This window comes from Microtus pennsylvanicus, chromosome 1 (genome assembly GCF_037038515.1).
Source record: "Microtus pennsylvanicus isolate mMicPen1 chromosome 1, mMicPen1.hap1, whole genome shotgun sequence".
In the NCBI taxonomy this organism is placed as follows: Eukaryota; Metazoa; Chordata; class Mammalia; order Rodentia; family Cricetidae; genus Microtus; species Microtus pennsylvanicus.
Window position 1 is genome coordinate 180523014 of NC_134579.1, and position 14474 is coordinate 180537487.

At 38.5% G+C, this 14474-nt stretch overlaps 1 protein-coding gene across 24 annotated transcripts in view; it reads right to left on the reverse strand.

Annotated features, from left to right (window-relative positions):
- Positions 1-10311: 10311 nt before the first annotated feature.
- Positions 10312-14474, reverse strand: part of Trdn (triadin) — a 380261-nt gene continuing 376098 nt past the window's right edge. For all 24 annotated transcript variants that reach the window (XM_075946189.1, XM_075946182.1, XM_075946106.1 and 21 more), the window contains one exon: positions 10312-12651. In XM_075946189.1, coding sequence (XP_075802304.1) covers positions 12512-12651 — 140 coding nt within the window. In that variant the 3' untranslated portion in view covers positions 10312-12511. The remainder of the gene's footprint in view (positions 12652-14474) is intronic.

A 14474-nucleotide genomic window follows, 5' to 3' on the forward strand; every position in this document is an offset into this window, starting at 1 on the left:
GAGGGAGTTAATGGTATGAACCATGGGCTTTCCATTTCTTTATAATATATGTTATATATTTTAAAGTATAAAATATATACTATCTATCTATATATCTGATGTGGGAGTGTCATATATCAATCTGTTGATTTCATTCGTTAAGCAATAAAGAAACTGCTAGGCCCATTGGATAGGCCCACCCTTAGGTGGGTGGAGTAAACAGAACAGAATGCCGGGAGGAAGAGGAAGTAAGCTCAGACTCCACAGCTCTGCTCTCCGGAGCAGACGCAGGAGAGACGCCATGCTACCTGCTCCAGGGAAGACGCACGCTATGAAGCTCCGACCCAGGATGGACTTAGGCTAGAATCTTCCCGGTAAGACCGGTGCTCACAGATTGTTAGAGATGGGTTGATTGGAATATCAGAATTAGCCAGTAAGGGCTAGAGCTAAGGGCCAAGCAGTGTTTAAATGAATACAGTTTGTGTGTAATTATTTCGGGGCATAAGCTAGCCGGGCAGGCGGCTGGGGGTTTTGGGGACGTAGCCCCGCCGCCGCCCTTATTACTACAAATGGCGCCCACGTGATGGACTAAACCCACTTAAAAAACCTGAGAAGGCTTAAAAATAATGGAGAGAGAATTTAACACAGATTTTTGCTGTTTGTTCGCGGCATGCGGTAGAGAGATTTCCTGATTCAGCAACAGCAACAGAAAAAAAAGCTGCGTTATCTTAAAGCTGCTTCCTGAGGCTGTGCCACCAGTGCAAACTCTGGCTTTATGTTTGTATTCCCGCTTGGGATCGGAAGGAGAGTGCTCTGAGATCGTGATGATGACTCAGAGCTCCCCGCCTGCTCCTGGGCAGAAGGCAGAATCAGGCTTAGGCAGGCAGAAGAGCATGGCGGATTCCTGCCGCCATACAGGGACGTGTTTTCAGACTGTGCAATGCTCTGCGTGTCAGATTTGGATGTAACTTGGATGAAAAGAATTTCTGTGCTGCACGCTCAGTCTCAGAACTAAAGTGCTGAGTGCTGCTCCTACCTGGCGGCCCCAGAGCTAGCACAAAATGGTACGTCCTCCACTTTGAAATTTTCCTGACTCAGCAGCAGGAACAAACCTGTGTTGTTTTAAAATGCCGGCTTTCTGGGCCATCCTGCCAGGGCAAACTCTGACTGTTTGAGGCAGGAGGGCCGGCTACCAAGAGAGGACTTGAGTATTGTCTGTTGTAGCTTGCTGGCTGGCAGGGACCTTGAAATGCCAGGTGTGGCTATAAACGCGGCTGCAGCCTGTACATCAGCCATGAGGCTGGAAAGCTAAGGAATGGGCTACATCTAGCCGTCAAAGCCACGCCTTTAGTCCTACTGAGATTGCTTGGTAAATTAAAGACTCGTGGTCAAAAAAGAGAGATATACAGTAAAGAGAGATTCAAAGACAGAGAAAATTTCTGAATGGTTTAAAGTGTGTTAAAAATATATGCAAGCTGAAAGTTGAAGTTCTTAAAGCAAAAAACAAAAAAAAAAGGAAGAGAGTTGTTGTGTGTCTTAGTACACACCTTTAATCCCAACACTTGGGAGGCAGAGGGAGATAGACCTCTGTGACTTCAAGGTGTGGTAGCACACGCCTTTAATCCCAATGCCTGGGAGGCAGAGACAGGTGGATCTCTTGAGAGTTCAAAGAGAGCCTGGTCTACAGGGTTATTCCAGGTCAAAGATATATGCTCAAAAAGCAAAAAGTTAACCTAGGAATGTCACAGCTTAGATTCTTAAGCGCCTAGTGATTTAAAGGCGCAAATCAAAAGTGCTCCTGGATAGTAAAAAATTGCAGATTCACAATAGGACAGATTCAGACTGCTAAACGAGTCACACTGTTGGATGAATGTACGTTGGCTTGGGAGAGAGAAGAAAAAGAATATAGAGAATAAAGTTAATGGTTTAAAAAGAAAAAAGTAAAAGTAAAGTCTTTAAAGAGACAGAGTACAGATAGTTATAGATATAAATAAAAATAAGCCGCGTAAAAATGAAAAATTCACAGAGAGTCTGGATTATGTACATTGTGTTTTCTTTAAAATTTTTGACTGTGAAGGAGCTAAGTACAGAGAGACATTTCATTATATGGGCTGCCAAGTGGAACCAGAACGGATATCATGAGGGTATGATTTCAGAATTTGGGTTTAAGGACATGATGCTTTGGAAAGGAGTTTCTTATTTTGTTTTCACAGAGGATGAGACCCTGTTCATTTTTTCAATTCCGATTTGGTATGATGGACCACGTCCTCCTGAAGGGTTGCTGTGAACATCTTCAGAAAATTGCTTCGCTCAACTGCCAACTGAGATGACCCTGGCACACAGGTTATACCATGAAAGGCCTAATTAACGACGCCCCCATTCAGCAGGAAGCAGTTTGGAGAGAAAAAACTGCGCCCATGTTCCCAAATATAGTTTATAAATGTTCTTTTACATTTAAAGGGGGATATGATATAGACATGAATAATTTGCATTAGTATAGATTTTGCTTTATTGATAGAGATTTACGGTCAATTTTGTTATATGTATAAATGTTTCTGATGTAACTTTTACTTGATAACTGTTTTGTTATATGTAATTTTGCTATGTTAAGGTTAAAGCCTTCCTTTTTTTGTTTAAACAGAAAAAGGGGAAGTGATGTGGGAGTGTCATATATCAATCTGTTGATTTCATTCGTTAAGCAATAAAGAAACTGCTAGGCCCATTGGATAGGCCCACCCTTAGGTGGGTGGAGTAAACAGAACAGAATGCCGGGAGGAAGAGGAAGTAAGCTCAGACTCCACAGCTCTGCTCTCCGGAGCAGACGCAGGAGAGACGCCATGCTACCTGCTCCAGGGAAGACACATGCTATGAAGCTCCGACCCAGGATGGACTTAGGCTAGAATCTTCCCGGTAAGACCGGTGCTCACAGATTGTTAGAGATGGGTTGATTGGAATATCAGAATTAGCCAGTAAGGGCTAGAGCTAAGGGCCAAGCAGTGTTTAAATGAATACAGTTTGTGTGTAATTATTTCGGGGCATAAGCCGAGCCGGGCAGGCGGCTGGGGTGTTTGGGGACGCAGCCCCGCCGCTCCCCTTATTACTACATATATCATAATAACATTTTGATTTAGGTGTAACTTCAGGTTACTTTGGGTATTAAATATGAACTATTAAAATTGTTGCATAATTAATTCTCTTATAGTTTTGCAATTGAGAGCTACACATTACAGTTTATTCCTTACTCCATCTTACAAATCGATGATTTACTCATCAATTTTGAAACTTTATTTGAAGTGAAGTGAATATGCTGCTCATAGTTACAAAACTACATGATTATTGAGAAATGTTATTTAAATGGGTCATTTTACTTGCAGTAAATTGTGCTACTTTTCTAAATGCTTCTCATGAAGTTGGTAATGATGAGATGCTGAATTCTGTCATTTGTAAATGTCAGTTTATTTTTTCATTATTAAAATATATACTTTGATTAATTGGTTGATTTATTGATAGATTTTACTCCGACTTTAAGTATTCTCTTTTTAATTTTAAAATTTTGTAACTAGATCATTTCCCCTTTCCTTTTCATTCCTCTAAATCCTCTCAAACTTTCCTCCCTCTCTTTCAATGCATTGTCCCATTTTCATATATATACATATATATATAAACACACAACATATATGTGTATATATACATACACATACATAGATACATACATACATGCATACCTAATGCTATGGGAAGAAAATGATGTTATTGCCTAGGGATCAAGATACATTTGTCTCTTACAATTTGTTCTTGTTTTAGGTACATCATGACCATAGTGTTACCTCTCACGAATCCTTCCAGTCTCCTGACAAACACACACTTTGCTTCTCTCCTAGATCCACTCCTCCTCTGTTTCCTTTCAGAAAGGAATTTGCCTCCCAGGGATATCCACTGAACCATGGCATAACAAGATGCAAAATGAGTAGGCATAAATCTTCATATCAAGGCTGAATGAGGCAATTCAGTAGGAGTAACAGAGTTGCAAGAACAGGCAAAAGAGTCAAAAACACCAACAACTCTCACTATAAGGAATCCCATGAAAACACTAAGCCAACAATCATAACATACATGCAGAGCACCTAGAACAGATCCATGCAGGTTCTGTGATTATTGCTTTGCTTCAGTCTCTGTGAACCCCTGGGAGCTCAGCTTACTTAGCTGATGTCTTTGGGCCATGTTCTCCTCCTTTTTTTTTTTTTTGATAGGGTTTTTCTGTAACTTTGGAGCCTGTCTTGGTACTAGCTCTTGTAGACTAGACTGGTCTGGAACTCTCAGAGATCTGTTTGCCTCTGCTTCTCAAGTGCTGGAATTAAAGGTATGTATCACCACTGCCCGGCTCTTCCTTCTCTTCTTCTGCAGGGTTCCTCGAGCTCCAAGAGGAGGGACCCAATAAAGATTTCAAATTTGGTCTCTATCTCCATCTAATGTTTAACTGTGGGTCTTTGCACCTACTCCCATCATCTGCTGGTGAAAGCCTCTCTGATGACATTTAGGTTAGGCATCTAACTATGAGCATATAAGAATATTAGAAATCATTTTATTGCTTTTTTTTTTCTATCATTGCTCTCCTGTTCCTGATCATCTACACAGTTTTGGTCATGGGCTTCCTTGTAGGATATGGGCCTCAAATTCGACCGGTCATTGGTTGGCCACTCTCACAAGTTCTGTGTCTTCATTGCCCTAGCCTATCTTGCAGGCAGGATAGACTGAAGGCTAAAGGTTTTGTGACTGGGTGGATGCCCTTGGTAGCACAGCTAGAGCATATATTAATTTTAGGTTAAAAGCACTGTTTTTTAAAAGGTAATCTTAATGGGTTATTTTTAGTTAAAAACTTCAAAAACACTATTAAAAACACAGAATAAGAAAACGTGTTTGTGATATTTATGACTAATTAAGGATTTAAAGTAGAGCAGGGATTCTAATATTTTGAAAAATGACAAAAATCTAACTAGCAACACTTAAAAATTCTTAGGACGTACCTAAAAGATGGGATTCAAATGATCAGTACAGAAGGTAGCTAATTCCCTATATCACTAATCACCAGGTTAATCTGATTTTTAAAGATAATCATGTTTATCTTCATACTCTCATGAAAGTTGGCCAAGTAAGAGACTAACTAGTGCTTGCAAAGGTTTGGAGGAAATGCGACCTTCGCACTAGGCTAATGAATTTTCACTAGGCACAGCTAGTTAGAAAATGTTTAGCAGTATGTACAAAAGACAACCTTAAAGATGCAGCAATTCCATTCATGTGTATAATGACTATTTACATGTACACACTAAACATGCTGCCATGTGTTTTTAGAATGCTATTTTAATAGACACCTTTAGAAACAACCTAATTCCCACACAATAAGGTATATCAACATTTCTTTTAGTATTTGAGATAATTGAGAGGAATAAATTGCTTATATTTGCACAAAAATAGATGAGCCTCCCATTTGTAATGTTTAGACAAGAAACTTGGCAAAGAAACTACAAAATTTTATTCACATGCAAGTCAAAACAGGAAATTCTATGATAATAGAGTCTGTGATGTTTGCTAAGGAGTAGAGACTGGAATATGAATGAAGCTTTGGGCATGCTATTAACATACTGTACTTGACCTTAGCTGTGATTTCTTAGATGCGTGTAGTTTTGTACTGAAATGCTGCATGGTATGAAGGCATAAGTCATAAACAATCCCACACCAGTTTGGAATTATGGTTAATAGGGTGGTATTTATTTAAAGAGGAAAAAAACTTACAGATCACCATCCCAGACAACAGCCCTCTGCGCAATCAGGAAGGAGTCTAGTCGCCAGAAACGGAGCAGGAGAGCTTGAGGAGGGAAGTGGCCACGACCCAATGGGCTGGTATCTCAGCGGCTATTGGCTGGAGGAGCAGAAGGACCTCCCACAACAATGGTACTATAGGCAGGAGAACAATCTGTGCCTTTTTCCTTTAATTAACAATCATGCTTTACAGATACTGGTATAGACACATACTTGAGTCCACATTGTTCAGAAAAAGAAGTAAATGATGTTTCTTATATGGGATATATTAGTAAGGAAAAAATTAAGAATATGCTTGCTTTCTGTGTAATAGTGTGAAACAGAAACATACCTATAATCATGACTAGCTGTAGGATTTAAGGATTGAAAGGGCTGAATGGGGATGGAGGCCGTAAGAATGGGATGACAGTATGTTTAATCTTCACTTCTAAAACCATTTTGATTTAAACCAGTGAATTAACTCAAAATATTTTTTGAAATATAAGCATCACAAGATGAAAATGATATGTTTACAAGTTGCATTGTTCTTTCTTAAGATTGCAGAGACTTAGTATGTCTCCCTTTTATATAAAACATTGTATATAGAGTATAGCTTCAATATCAATTGTATCAATATTTACAATAAGCATACACAGATGGTTTAAATTTAACTATGTGAAACTGAAGTGTGATTCCACTCTGTATGCTGTGAATATAATTGGTTAATAAAGAAACTGATTTGGGCCTAGAGTAGAGCTATAAGGGAACAGAGCTAGGCACTGAAAACTAAACTGAATGCTGGGAGGAGGCAGAGTCAGGGAGAAGCTTTGGAGCCACCATTGGAGACAGATGTGCTGAAACTTGGCTGGTAGACCTTGTGATGTTGCACAGATTAATGGAGATGGGTTAAATTAAGATGTAAGAGCCAATAAGAAGCTAGAGCAGTGATTTAAATAATACAGTTTCTGTGTGATTATTTTGGGATTAAGTGGCCAGGAACTAACTAGCAGCCTCTGGCCTCCTTACAAAATCAGAGAGAGAGAGAGAGAGAGAGAGAGAGAGAGAGAGAGAGAGAGAGAGAGAAGAAGAAGAAGAAGAAGAAGAAGAAGAAGAAGAAGAAGAAGAAGAAGAAGAAGAAGAAGAAGAAGAAGAGACAGTGGAGGAAGGGTGAGAGAGCAAAATGGCTAAGGAGGAGGAAGCTGGTCCTCAGCCTTTGTCCTGGAGGGGGAAGAAGGAGAAAGAGGTGGATAAAGGGAAGACAATTGCCCTTTGAAAGGAGCATGTGGCAACATAGAAGGGGGAAAGTGGCAGGGTTCAGGGGACAGGAGAGGAGTCAGTGACTTTTAGGACATGTTCAGGACAGAATGTTCAAAGTCCCAGTCCCTGAATAAATGGGAGTCTGAAGTTACCGCTACCCTAGCCAACAAGACCTGGGACATGGGGCACTGGCTACAGAAGGATCGGAGTGCAGAACCTAAAGTTTATGGGTGTAGGGGAGTTCAGACCATTTGTACATATGCCAGCAGGAATTTTCATAGAAGATAGTAAAGTTGAGTTTCTTCCTGTGGCCATCTTGACTGTTTCTCAAGAGTATATTGAAGACAGGCCTTAGAGCATATGGGAATCAGACATTAGAAAGCTCTAATTTGAATAGATTTTGTAAAAGACACCCAAAGGGTGTTTGGGGATTGGGCTTAAACCTGCAGCTGCCAGCTTCACAAGCCTGTGTTGAAACCCAAAGTCTAAATCTGTCCACTGCAATAGGCTTGGGTTGAGGGTGGGTGGTGGGAGGTGCCCTTTTGCAGAACTCTCCTGTACAAAAGGTTTCATGGAGCAAAGACAATCTTTGCTCTGTAAACAGGATAGTCTTGCCCTGGTATGGCAATGTCCTAATATGGTATCTCAAGAGTAGGCTCAGAAGAGATCCTGGACCTCTATAGACTGTACTAGTAGCTGCGGGCTGCATTCCTGCCACCCGGCTCCGGGCTGCATGGCTAGCTTATGCCCCAAAATAATTACACGGAAACTGTATTCTTTTAAACACTGCTTGGCCCATTAGTTCTAGCCTCTTAATGGCTAATTCTCACATCTTGTCTAACCCATATTTAGTAATCTGTATAGCACCAGTCTTACCTGGAAAGATTCAGCATGTCTGACCTGGTGGCTTGCTTCATTATGTCTGCCCTGGAGAGGAGCGGCATGGCATCTGCCTCACTTCCTCTTCCTCCCAGCATTCTGTTCTGTTTACTCCACTCACCTATGTTCTAACCTATCAGGCCAAGCAGTTTCTTTATTAACCAATGACCTTCCTCCATCAATAGACAGTGACTTGGAATGGGTTACTTACTGAGCCAAAAGTTGATCCATTCTGAAGGAAAGGACGCCTAAAGAAAAGAGTGGATTCCCAGGTGGCACTAGCCCATAAGGAAAGCTTAACTCTTCCTGAACAATGTACTAAGATGAAAGGTTTCCATACTCCAATATTAAGTCTCTCCACTGATGCAGCAAGCCAAATCAAGACAAATTAAAAGTAAAAGACCAGATTTATTAGGCAAAGCATTCCAAGGTGACCTTTCTGGTCCCTAGAGATATGAATAGGAGATGGGGATAGGAGACTGGAAAACAAAATTACATGGCCGCAATCAAAAAGGTGGAATACATACCCTGTTTGCATGGTCTTGAATAGCTCCAGGAGAGCAGCTGTTGCTTGGCAGACTTTCTTTGAGGGTGGGACAGCTGAACACTTACCGTGTGTGTGTATGTCTGTGTGTATTTTGAGACAGAGTTTCTCTGTGTATCCTTAGCTGTCCTGGAACTTGCTCTGTAGACCAGTAGTTTTGTTTCAAACTCAGATATTTGCCTGAATCTACAACCTGAGTGCTGGAATTAAAAATGTGTGTCACCACTGTCTGGTTTTCTTAACCTCTTTAAGATCCACTCTTTGTATAAGGGTGACAAATGAACATGGCAAACATTCCTCAGCTTGTGAGTAGAAGCAAGTAAGTCTTTCCATATAAAATTACGATACAGATTATATTCTTAATATAAATTTGGAGGGTGTTAGAAAAATCAGTCAATAGTAACTTTGTGCTGTAGAATAACCACTGTACACTGTAAATATTTGTCTCTGTGATTGGTTCAATAAACAAGCTGACTGTCAAATAGTTCAACAGAAAAAGGTTAGGCGGGAAAGCCAAACTGAGACTGCTGGAAAAAAGAAGGGTGGAGTGAGGGGAGATGCCAGGAGCCACAGATGGAGCAGAACATGCTGAAGGATGGGTAGAGTCACAGCCACATGGCAGAACGTAGGTTAATAGAAATAGGTTAATTTAAGTTATAAGACTTCTATTAGTTCTATTTAAATTAGAATTAGCTTATATAGGTGTTTTTATTTTAGAGATAAAAATCATTAAACTCAAAAGGACTAGTTAGGAATAAGCCTAACCTACCAGCTGAGCATTTATAAATAATATAAAACTCTGTGTGAGTATTTGGGAGCAGCTGCAGGAAAGAAACATGTACCTACAGTTATGAACCACTAAGGGCCCAGAAAGATGATTTAGCAGTTAACTGTACTTGGTGCTTTTCCAGGAGACCAGAATTTGGTGTCCAGCATTCAAATAGGTGGCACAACATCCTGTAGCTTCAGCTTTAAAAAATCTAAAGCCCTCTAATGGTCTCTGCAGTACCTCTGCTCACAGTTACACTACTTCACACAGGCACACAGATAATGCAAATATACTTTTCAAATAATAAAAATTTTAAAGAGTACCCTAAGAACTAGCCAAGGTCTTCTGAAAGTTAGGGAAGGTTCAAGACCTAGCTTTGAAATTACCAGTAACTACTGGCATACACACAGGTGTCTTCTCCTCTAAAGTAATGATTGTATGGTTATGAAGTTTGGGCTGTCCTTTAATCCCAGTCACCAATAGTGAAACTGAAATTAGACCTGATAAGTGACTGAACACACTTCTCACATTGATCTGTTTATAAAAAGTGATTTAATAAATGTTCTCTTATTGTGTTTCTTGGAGTATTTTCATTTTCTGAAGATGTCAGCTGTGCTAGGTGAATATTTAATTTTCTACCAGCAATGTTTGTTATTATTCTTACCTTTTTATTTAGCAATTTATTTGCCTCAGGGAAATAGGCAAAGTTCTTAAATATGCTTTAACAGTTATGAAATAGTTCCCCTAAGAGTTTAGGCAAGAATATATCACAATGAGTCCACAGAATGCCATTTTCATCAGGAAAACACACAAATTACTTTCATTACACTTGAATTAAGGTTAACAGAATATACATAACTGTAGAGAAATAAGAAAACATGGGTTAAAAGATGTGTTCTTATTTTCTGTGTAATTTCAAATATCAAGATGGAGTGAAAGATGGGAGCAAGGAAAGCTCACACCAACTAGATAAATCCAAAAATTTAAGCAATTTCTTACACATTCTTACCACATAGCATAAATCATGAAGAAATGTTTAAAATGGAGAATTAGCTTATTGTGTTTTTTTATTTTAGAGATAAAATCATTAAACTCAAAAGGGCTAGAAACGCTTTATTGATGTAAAGATACAAACAGATGGTTGTTGAGAAGATACTTTCAAATTATAATCATCAATTAAAGTTTGGACAAACTTTAAACACTTATTGTCATTGTTAATTGCTCCATAATTAGTTTCTCTAAATCTACATTTACAATAACATTTGTTATTTTTTATCCATTTATTTCATAAGGAAATAACTAATGATATTTAAAACTCCATGGAGATAAAATTAGTGTCATCTCCAAAAGGTGATTTCAGAAAATATTTTCAAACATCTTAAGATACTTTATCTGTTGCCACGGTAAATCTGTGAAGCACTGTGTTGCCTGTTTCGTTGGTTCTCCTTTACACATGGAGATACAGACTCAGTCCATTTAATAATGTTTCCAATGTCATTTGCTGTGCCAGAATAACACTAAGTAAAATTGATTGCTGTATTTATTTTATACAGTCTAGTACCTGACACAGAGTAGCAAGAGTAAGTCCTTATTACATAGTCACTGAAAGATAATAACGAGGAGAATCCACCCCGTCACAGGAATTTTAAAACAACTGTAATATTTGCTCTCTCTTCTTTTATGCAGGAAATTGCATGAATGAAACCACACCTAAGCAGAGCACTTCATTCACTGTCCTCGTAAATTTGAGTTGCTGAATGAAGGGGCTTTGCAAGATGGTACCATCTGCTCAGATCTGAAATGATCCATTTCTTGGTCTCCTTTCCCCTCCAAATGGTTCCATTAATCTAGTTCACTGTAGTGTTAGTTTGTTGTGGTGTGAATAAAATCTGTCAGCATCTGGTTAAAACTAACTTTCTTACAAAAGTTATTGACATCCCAACATTAATACTGAGCAGAAGATCCACACCTTAGTTGACGATTGATAAACCGACCTGTATTTTAGATCTCAAGAATTGTGGTTGGTTGCATGCTTGAAAACCAGTCACATGATTAGGTCAGTCACTGAATAGCTCAGCCAGTGCTGAACTGATGATAGTGTCAGAAATGGTAAGTCAAGTCATTTCCTGAGTTAATTTCTAACAAGTTCAGCTGCAACTGGAAACGTGATGAAAAATCACAGACACATTTTTTTTTAGAGTTGATAAGAAAAGCTCATTAAAACAGAGCATTTGTATCATCACTAAGATGAACACTCTCAAAAGTTATTTATGGTAATGCATGGATGAGCAAGTTAAAAATTGCCATTCATTTAACTGGCATTAATGTCCAATTAGTAAAAGAAAGTAAGACATCCCATGAACATATCAAGGACCAAATGTCTCACTTAAACATTGAACAGCATTTGTATTGTTTTCATTTGAAAAAGAAAATATTTAATTTTACAGGAAGAATGTATTGAGAAATACATTCTGTTTGCCTTGGTCACCTATGAATATTGATTTATCTAAACTTTCACCCAGGTGATGTTCTCACTGGGGCACAATCTGGAGAAATGTGAAAATTTCACATCTCCTTGACTGACATATTAAATAAACGATTTACAAGACATGCTTAACTACATGTCCATAGGAGAAAATGTCTTAATTGGAGCTAAAGACAAATCTCACAAATAAGATTTGTCAAGCATATGTTCTTTGTCACGTCCTCTCTGTCTGCTATTTGAAGAATATGACAAGGGACTTACAACACTCTGGTGTAAGTCATACCTATTGTAGAACCTTGCCACAACTGAACTAGAAACAGACAGAAGTATAATGGTAAACATAGGTATTTAAGTAAACTGAGTTTACTCACATGATGCAGAAGAGCAACTTTTGTGTATGTTCCTGTACCATTTAAGCCTAGAACACAATCTGTTATCAATTTAAAAACTACCTGAAGCCAGAAATTTTGTTTCGTAAGTGTGCCAATTACATTTAAAAGACCAATACAAAATAAACTATAATGAGTGTACACTCTCACAATGAATAAAAACCACTAAATGTAAGTACCCTTCCCACAGCAATAGACACACATGAATATTCTTGAGTATTAGACCCTCCAACACATTTAATTATTACTCAACCCCTTTATCCGTGCCACCTCTTTATACCAGGCAGAGGGGCAGAATGTTTACAAAGAAATCTCAGCACTGGATAGTTTCAGTTGCCTGCACCACCATTTAGACTAAAGAGATGAATTCTTTTCACACGGTCAATGCAGTTGTCAGGGTCATACACAGGGGTCTACTGTCCTTGCTGCTTCTGTCCTGGAGAGTTTGCTTTGCCAGAGTTCTCTCCGGGACGTTGGGCAGGAGTGACGGGAAACTGAAATCCATAGCCATTGTATCCATCCAAGTAGACACATTGAAAGAAACTGATGGGATCTAAGGAAGAGAGTAGAATTTTTGTTACAAGTAGGACTTGTGCAGCAACAGAGCAAGACATTGAGAATCTACACCACAGTAGACTAACTACTCTCTGACTATAGTTAGCCCTCATAACTTCTAGACAAAACTAAACTTCATCATGCCTTGGGATATTCATGCATAAAATCAACATAATAGAAATCATGATGGGAATACTGAAAAAGTAAAAGAACCAACAATGGGTGTGTGTGTGTGTGTGTGTGTGTGTGTGTGTGTGCATGTGTGTGCGTGCATGTGTGTGTGTATAAAATAATATCCCATAGAGTCTGGAATTTCTAAAATAATGAATTGTTCCATTTATCTTAATTTTGAAGCTAAAGCTCTACTGAGACAGCCTAGCGCAGATAATTCAAGCATAGTACACAGAAAAGTGAAACCAATGTAGCACAGGACCAGTGAGATGACTTAGCCAGTAAAGGTGCTTGCTGTCAATCTTGACTAAGTAAGCTCAAGCCCCGTGATGGAAGGGAGGATTCAACTCCTAATACAGTGTCTTCTGACACCCATACACTAGATCTCTATCCCTCACCTTCAACTAACTAAAATATATATATATATATATATATATATATATATATATATATATATGTTTTTTAGCAGGGCAGTGTAAATTATTGCATGAAGCAGTATGCAGAACCTGAGCTCTGAACATTAAATCAGGTCTCCCTGTAAGCAGCAGTATTGAAAGGAAACGCCTCCTATAATCACAGATAAACTTCCTGATGTTTCACTATTTTCTAGCCTATCCATATATATTTTTGCCAACAATTCTAGACATTTTTCAGAAGACCAGGGAAGAAAAGGCCAAATTCGTATGAATGAAATGAAATGTGGCGGGGCTAGGGGGAAGCTGAACGAAGTAATACTTCCTCATAGGCTGGGCTTACAAATTTTCTTTGGCCATAGCCTCCCACGTTCTGAGACTATAGGCATGAGTCACATTAATGGTATCCCCAGATTCCAGGGCTTAAAGGTACTCTAGCCTCAATAACCAGGTTCTCAGAAATTAACCTGTTTTCTGTTTTGTTCTACTTTGGTGGTACAAACCCTCTTTTTCCAAAGCTGTAGTGATTATAGTAGTGTATTAGATGGAAGTAACAAAAAACTGAGGAGTCAGGGAGAAATGGCAGCATTGATGCTAAAATTCAAGAGCCTATTCATGACTGTTCTATCCTTTTTGAACCTCAGAAGATGCAGGTGCTGTCGTGGCATATACATCTAACTCATGCTGAAAGAGCTTTTAATAAAAATATCACTAGCTCCAAAACGTTTAGAACCTGCATTAAAGACTCATGAAGACTAGGATATAAAACTACTATGTTAAGATAAAAAATGTTGTGATATAATAAATTCCACAATTGGAAATCTGTGCTGAAAAGTATTTGACAATATTTAATGTGTTTATTTTTCTTTCTCTTTCAAGAAACATTTTAGTCTGTAACAATGGCTATCCAGGGTCACTTAGTATGTGTCCCAGGATGGTTTTTGAACACAAGGCAATTATCATGACTCAGCATTTAGAGAGCTAGTAGTAGAAACCATGCCTGGACACTTTTAATCACATCTTTCCTTGTTGAAATAATTTTAGATTCACATGTAATTGTAAAAAATGATACAGATATATTCAACTCGTGTTCACCCACTTTCTAATACAGACAAGATAAATAGGAAATTAATATGGATACAACCTACTTATTGAATTTCTAATGTTTATTTATGAAATAAGAAATCTCAACCATTGATGCAATTTAGTTGAAAATTATTGACAATGCTTTATCAAT